Source organism: Mauremys reevesii, linkage group 1, assembly GCF_016161935.1.
Source record: "Mauremys reevesii isolate NIE-2019 linkage group 1, ASM1616193v1, whole genome shotgun sequence".
NCBI lineage: Eukaryota > Metazoa > Chordata > Testudines > Geoemydidae > Mauremys > Mauremys reevesii.
Window position 1 is genome coordinate 154,383,948 of NC_052623.1, and position 7,116 is coordinate 154,391,063.

A 7,116-nucleotide genomic window follows, 5' to 3' on the forward strand; every position below is an offset into this window, starting at 1 on the left:
CCATCCCACTGGCATGAACCAGGACTATGTAATCCAGGAATAGTGATTTATGCTGAAATACTTAGCTTTGGAAAATAAGGGTAAATGGTAAAAAACAAAAGCAGTGCTCCAAATCATTTCTATGATGGAACCTTCTGCTATTATTTAGCTGACAAAATACCTTTTAATGAACAATAGTCTTTTTATCGTGCAGTAAACTATTCAATGTGGTATTATTAAAGATGAAAAATCATTTATTTTTAATCAGTGCACACTGCCTGTTAGAGTCTTGACTTTTGTGGCAGCAAACATCCCATTTTCATGTAACTGTACTTGGAAGGGCAAAAGGGAACAGAAAAAATATGCTATACAAAGTAATTGGATCACAGTAGAATGTTCTTCCAAGTGTGTTTTGCTGTGTCAATAGCTCCCCTTCTAGAGTAAGATCATATTTAAGAGAATTACTCTTCACTAACTGAACTCACACTTTAAGGACTGTTTTTTTTTTTTAGGGTACCTTCCTTTGGGATCAATTCCAGCCCCCTTTAAAAATGTAAAACTAATTTCAACTCACTGAAGGAAACCATTTAGTTTATCACTCCTCTTCCAAGATTTTTTCCTATTCAGACTAGGATCCAAGCAGAACAGAAGTCAAATGTCCACTGAGAAAAAGAGGAAAACAGTAAATACCATGTATTTTGCTAGAAAGAAAATAACTTTTAATGTACATCTGTAGAACTCAAACCTGTCACATGGAAAAATAGCAGAACAAAAAGGTCAGGATCTTAATTAACTCTGGAAAAGGATGACACACAATGCAGGCTTTTAATATGATGCTACTTACTGCAGTCCAGAGGAGGCTCCATTAAAGTATTTGGGTATTTGCCATATTTATATGGACGAAGCATTCAGTTGGACCAATTTCTAGGTTAAGAACAGCCCTAGTTACTTGTGACAGGGTTATATAAAGCCTAAGCAGCCCTGAAACTAGGAAAAATAGATAAATCAGAGGTGACGTTGGGCCAAAGGCAGATTCAAAAGTGTGCACAAGTCAGTGAAATTAAATAACTTTTTCCTAGTTGTTTTTTAAAGATCAGCTCGTCTCTTATGAAATATTTTGAAAAGGATTCAATTTGGCCACAATTCTGGTTTTATAATACATATTGTACTTTATATGTTTATCTTTGTTTAATAACTAACAACTTTTGAACACGAAAACACAATCCTGGGATCAGATTAATCACAGGACAGGATGTGTTTTAACATTTATTAATAAAATACATCCTTATTTCTTATTTATTTGCAGCTGAATTTTAAGGAATCTTGTCTTTTTATGAATTTGGTAATTAGAACTGTGTTAAATATAAGAAATGTAAACAAATAAAAATGACAAATTCTGAAAGAAAAACACATTTGCATCCCACTCATGGGTCTGGAAATTGGCTGAAGCATTCACTTGCTCCTTCTGCATAATCCCCACCTGAGAGAGGGCCAAATCCCTTCTCCTCCCTTAGAGCAGAGCCACTGAAGCTCCTGAAAGTACTTGCCTGAGAAAAACAAGAGGGATTTAGCCTATAATGATCTGTTTGCAACATCAATATTTCCCATAGTAATTCATTCAGATGTCCCAAACAGAGGATATTAACTCCAGGTGGAAAGCAGGCAGCTGCAACACATGAACTGTTAATGATGAAAATGTTTTCCTGCAAATGTCCTTCATAAAATGAAAAGGAAGAAAAATACAGAAAATTATACATAAACTCAAATGATTTCTTACTACTACAGAATGCTTTTCAAAGTTTTTCCACAAGGCATCAGCTGCTCTATAAGGATGAATATCTTCGTAGCTTTGTCTATATGATCAATTTATTTATTTTACTAAATTGAAAGTCTTGCTTACTTCAAGATGTCCACCATATGTGATCATAATTAAGGGTCTCAGATGCTGTAGCTTGTATGTTAACAAAACCTCCACTAAAGTACAGTGAAGATTTGGGTGCTCAAGCATGCAGGAATAGGCTCCCAGTGAAATGATAAAATGAGAATATTGACAATTGATTTCATTCTGCCCTGCTGTTGGCTTGATTCTATGTAGAGGCAATTCCCTCAACAACTCTCACTGATTTCAACAAGAGTTGAAGGCACTCAGCATCTCAAAAATGAGTGGTGTTTCTGCAGGCCCTGATTTGGCCAGGTACATAAGCACATTACACATTACTTGCAGTTAGGCATCTCATTGACTTCACTGGAACTGTACATATTCATAAAGCTAGGCACATGCTTACAGTACCTTGCTGAATCAGGGCCTATATTTTTAAATACTTTTGAGTTTTATTGCTATTTTTCTATTTCAAAATGGAACAAGACAGATGATTTCTAAGTGGCTCAATACCCTTCTTAATGTTCATTTCTAAATATTCCTAGCTATTTTGCTGAACCAAATACACTACAGTAGCTATTTACAGCTTTGCACCATATCGGTACCATGTAGATTGAAGCATAGAATACAATTTAGCAAAAATTATTAAAATGCCCGAATCCAACTTTTCACATACAAAAATATATTTTTATTACAACATTGAACAGTTAAGGCCACAACACTTCAGTAACATTCTGATAAGCTCAGTTTCAATTACTAAAATTATCAAAAGAAATAAATACCAAAACCCTGGTCTTCAAGTCCAAAACCAAGGCAAACAACTTAATTATTTTTAAAAAATCTGTCACCAGTAATAAGTCATAATTGTTTTCAAGTATAAATTGCAACATGTGCTTGCAGCCTGTCAAATATATATTCTGACAGCATTACAGTATTACACAAGTAGAGGACTTGGTCTTTCTGCCCTGGTTAGTTGTGGTTTCCTTAGGATTCTCCCTCGTGTGATTTTGGTTTTCGTCTTTCCTGTCACCGCCAGATAAACCTGCTTCCTTTCCTTTATCCTTTTCACTTTGGAGTGGCTTTTCAGATTTACCTTCATTGCTGTTATGTACATTTTTCTGACTCGTCAACGACTTTCGCTTAAACAGAGAAAACTAAAATAAAAGATGATATATTACCCCCCTAGACAATTAATAGTGATTTTCAAGATGTACAAAAAAGCCTGCACACAAGTTAAAAGTTGCACTCTCAAATGATCTTAGGCCACACAGTTGTTTGGTAAAAACAAACAATAAAAAACACATCAGAAAGTGAAACTGAGCTTACACTGATGAATAACACAAATTTGTTTACGGAGACCAAACTCAGAAAATTGCAAGAAGTAAACAAATAGCATAAATGATGAAAAATAAATTAAATGTGTAATATTTTTTCAGTTTTAAGAATTAGAGCTCAAAAAATTAATCACGATTAAAAAAAATTGCTATCAGTTTTAATCGCACTGTTAAACAATTGAAATTTATTAAATATTTTTGGATGTTTTTCTACATTTTCAAATATATTGATTTCAATTACAACACAGAATACAAAGTGTACAGTGCTTACTTCATATTATTTTTTTCAATTCACCTCATACAAGTACTGTAGTGCAATCTCTTTATGGTGAAAGTGCAACGTATAAATATAGATTTTTTTTTTGTTACATAACTGCACTCAAGAACAAAACAATGTAAAACTTTAGATCCTACATGTCCACTCAGTCCTACTTCTTGTTCAGTCAATTGCTAAGACAAACAAGTTTATTTACCTTTATGGGAGATAATGCTTCCCGCTTCTTATTTACAATGTCACCTGAAAGTGAGAACAGGCGTTCGCATGGAACTATTGTAGCAGGCATTACAAGGTATTTATGTGCCAGATACGCTAAACATTCATATGCCCCCTCACACTTCAGCCACCATTCCAGAGGACATGCTTCCAGGCTGACGATGCTCGTTAAAAAAATAATGCCTTAATTAAATTTGTGACTGAACTCCTTGAGGGAGAACTGTACGTCTCCTGCTCTGTTTTACCTGCATTCTGCCATATATTTCATGTTATTGCAGTCTTGGACGATGACCCAGCAGATGCTGTTCATTTTAAGAACACTTTCATTGCAGATTTGACAACACACAAAGAAGGTACCAATGTGAAATTTCTAAAGATAGCTACAGCACTCGACTCAAGGCTTAAGAATCTGAGAGGAATGAGGTGCGGAGCATGCTTTCAGAAGTCTTAAAAGAGCAACACTAATACCAAAACTACAGAACCTAAACCATCAAAAAAGAAAAGCAACCTTCTGCTGGTGGTATCTGACTCAGATGATGAAAATGAACATGCGTCGGTCCGCATTGCTTTGGACCATTATTGAGCATAACCCATCATCAGCATGGATGCAAGTCCTCTGGAATGGTGGTTGAAGCACGAGGGACATATGAATCTTTAGCGCATCTGGCACGTAAATATCTTGCAACACTGGCTACAACACTGCCATGTGAATGCCTGTTCTCACTTTCAGGTGACATTGTAAACAAGGAGCATTATCTCCTGCAAATGTAAACAAACTTGTTTGTCTGAGCGAGTGGCTGAACAAGAAGTAGGACTGACTGGACTCGTAGGCTCTAAAGTTTTACATTGTGTTATTTTTTAATCCAGTTTTTTTTGTACATAATTCTATACTTGTAAGTTCAACTTTTGTGATAAAGAGATTGCACTACAGTACTTGTATTAGGTGAACTGAAAAATACTACTACTTTTGTTTTTACAGTGCAAATATTGGTAATAAAAATATAAAGTGAGCACTGTACACTTTGCATTCTGTGTTGTAATTGAAATCAATGTATTTGAAAATGTGGAAAACATCCAAAAATATTTAAATAAATGGTATTCTATTATTGTTTAACAGTGTTATTAATTGCGATTAATTTTTTTAATTACTTGACAGCCCTATTAAGAATTTAAAACCAGATCCTGCAAACATGTCATGAACAAAGGCAAACCATTTAGTTATATACTTAATTTTAAGTATGTGTGTAGTCCTAATGAAGTCAATGACAACAGACTTTGAAGTTAATGGGACTACTCATGTGCTTAATTTTAAGTGCGTATTTAAATGCTTTGCTGGATTGGGGACAGAGTGCTCAGTACCTTGAATGACTGAGCATTTGAATTCCAACCCTACAAGGCTCCATGTAAGGTGGTCCCCTCTGTAAAGAACTCTATGGATATCCACTCCGTATGTTTTCATCTCAGTAAAACTCAAAGTGGTGAATTATTTCCTTCTTGAGGTACGTTGTATAAGATCAGATAAGAATTATGGGCCTTTCACTGAAGTCATCATAAAGACTTCCAATGACTAACAGGAGTTGAATCGGATCCTAAATCTGTGATAGACCCCGCAAACCATGAAAAAGATTAGCTCTTAATTATGCAAAGAACAGTCTCATTCATGTCAATACGAGTAATCATGTAAGAAAGTTTGCAGGATCAGGCTCGTCATTTGCACCTTTTAAAAAAAAAGGTAATCTAAAAATCCTAGACAGGTTCTCTAAATTTATTAATTGTCAGTTGTACAGGAAAACAATCCTATATCTGATTTAAACTAGCTGTTGAAATTGATGAAAACACTACAACATTTATTCAAATAACATTTTAACAGAATGCTTCTTTATACCTGCTTTTTAGGGTGTGATTTCTGGGTTATAATATTATCTTGTTTTCTACGATCTTCTAATTTGGAGAAGATTTTTGAACATGGGGGATAAAATCCTGGCTCCATTTAAGTCAATGGGTGTTTGTCCATCATTTGAGTTCAGTGGGGTCAGGATTTCACCTGGGTGTTTCCATAGCAACAGGTATTGTATGTCAAATGTGTTGGCTACTTCTTCTAAGACTTCTTTACATTTCCAACACTTCAAATAGGACACAGGCCTTTGAAATGGGGGACAGTATTCTCTCTGCACCCTCTAAACCATGTTTGTCTTCCTTCTTTGGTCTCTTAGCTCTTTTCCCTTTGCTTGTCCTTTCCCCTACAGATTGTGTCTACGTAGCCCGTGGCAGTCAGAGTCCCAGCCTGGGGTGCAGACACTCCGACTTATGCTACTGCACTAAAAACAACTGTGTAGACAGCCCTTTGAAGTTATGTCTTGGGTTGGAGCATGGGCCCCTCCCTAGGCTTCAGAGCTCAAGATCCAGCCTAAGCCGCAACTTCAAGCACAGTCTACACAGCTATTTTTAGTGCAGTAACATGAGCCCTGCAAGTCCGAATCTATTGAACCCGGGTTGGGAGGCTCACACGTAGACGTACCCAGAAGCTCTTCACCAGTCGTATTGTGCTGAACCCCCACCTCCACCCTGAGTATTCCTAAGGCTGTTCACATGCCATCAGGTCCACTCTTCCTCTGATTAGCCTCTGGTTCACTCCTTGCTCTACTAAAAATATGGTCACAGTAGGGAATAACTAGAGGAAGAGAGAAAACCTGGTGTGAAAGCAGCATAAACCACTGACACACTATGGGACATATAGAAACATGACAAGATGGTATGACACAAAAAGGGAACTGTCTAAACAAGTGAGATGTACAGGAAATGTAGGACACTTAAGAGATAAGCCAGACATCAGTAGTCCAAGTTTGGATATTTCCCCTGTCTCAACCTCTTGCCTTGCTTCCATTATGGTGCCGTGGTTCATAATGCTTTCACATGGTGTCTTATCCTCTCTATCTGCATATTGGAGTCAATGGAATCACTCATGCAATAAGTTACTGTTGAATGTGAGTAAGGTTCTCAGGCCCTCTGCAATTCCAAGAATGATCCACAATAATGGATACTCTTCAACAACAGTAGCTGGCACATACAAAGGGATGTTAACTGGGGCTTTTCAGTCAGTTATGGAGATGGGGCTCACTTGTGTGGACAAGGATCAAAAATTTCAGTAACTGCTCACCACTATTATTATTCTTAGTCATATTACACAGAACTGAAAACTCAGGTGGTTTACCTTTTTAGTCCTTCCAAGTATTCCTCCAGATATTCTATCACCACTTTCCAAAATTGCCCCTGAAGAATTGTTCTCAGGATGAGTGTCAGGGGTATTTTCTCTCTCTAAAACAACACAAGACATATTAAACTTTTTTTCACCACTGCAAAAAGAGATCTGTGCTTTTAATTATTTTTAACACTCAGACACACAAATTAGTTCTGCATCTAAAATGGAACAG

At 36.5% G+C, this 7,116-nt stretch overlaps 1 protein-coding gene across 4 annotated transcripts in view; it reads right to left on the reverse strand.

The window, feature by feature from the left end:
- Positions 1–2,517: 2,517 nt before the first annotated feature.
- The window catches only part of LOC120391992 (X-linked retinitis pigmentosa GTPase regulator-like), a 101,652-nt gene continuing 97,053 nt past the window's right edge, over positions 2,518–7,116 (reverse strand). For all 4 annotated transcript variants that reach the window (XM_039516306.1, XM_039516271.1, XM_039516264.1 and 1 more), the window contains 2 exons: positions 6,897–7,000; positions 2,518–3,012 (listed from right to left, as the gene is read on the reverse strand). In XM_039516306.1, coding sequence (XP_039372240.1) covers positions 2,785–3,012; positions 6,897–7,000 — 332 coding nt within the window. In that variant the 3' untranslated portion in view covers positions 2,518–2,784. The remainder of the gene's footprint in view (positions 3,013–6,896; positions 7,001–7,116) is intronic.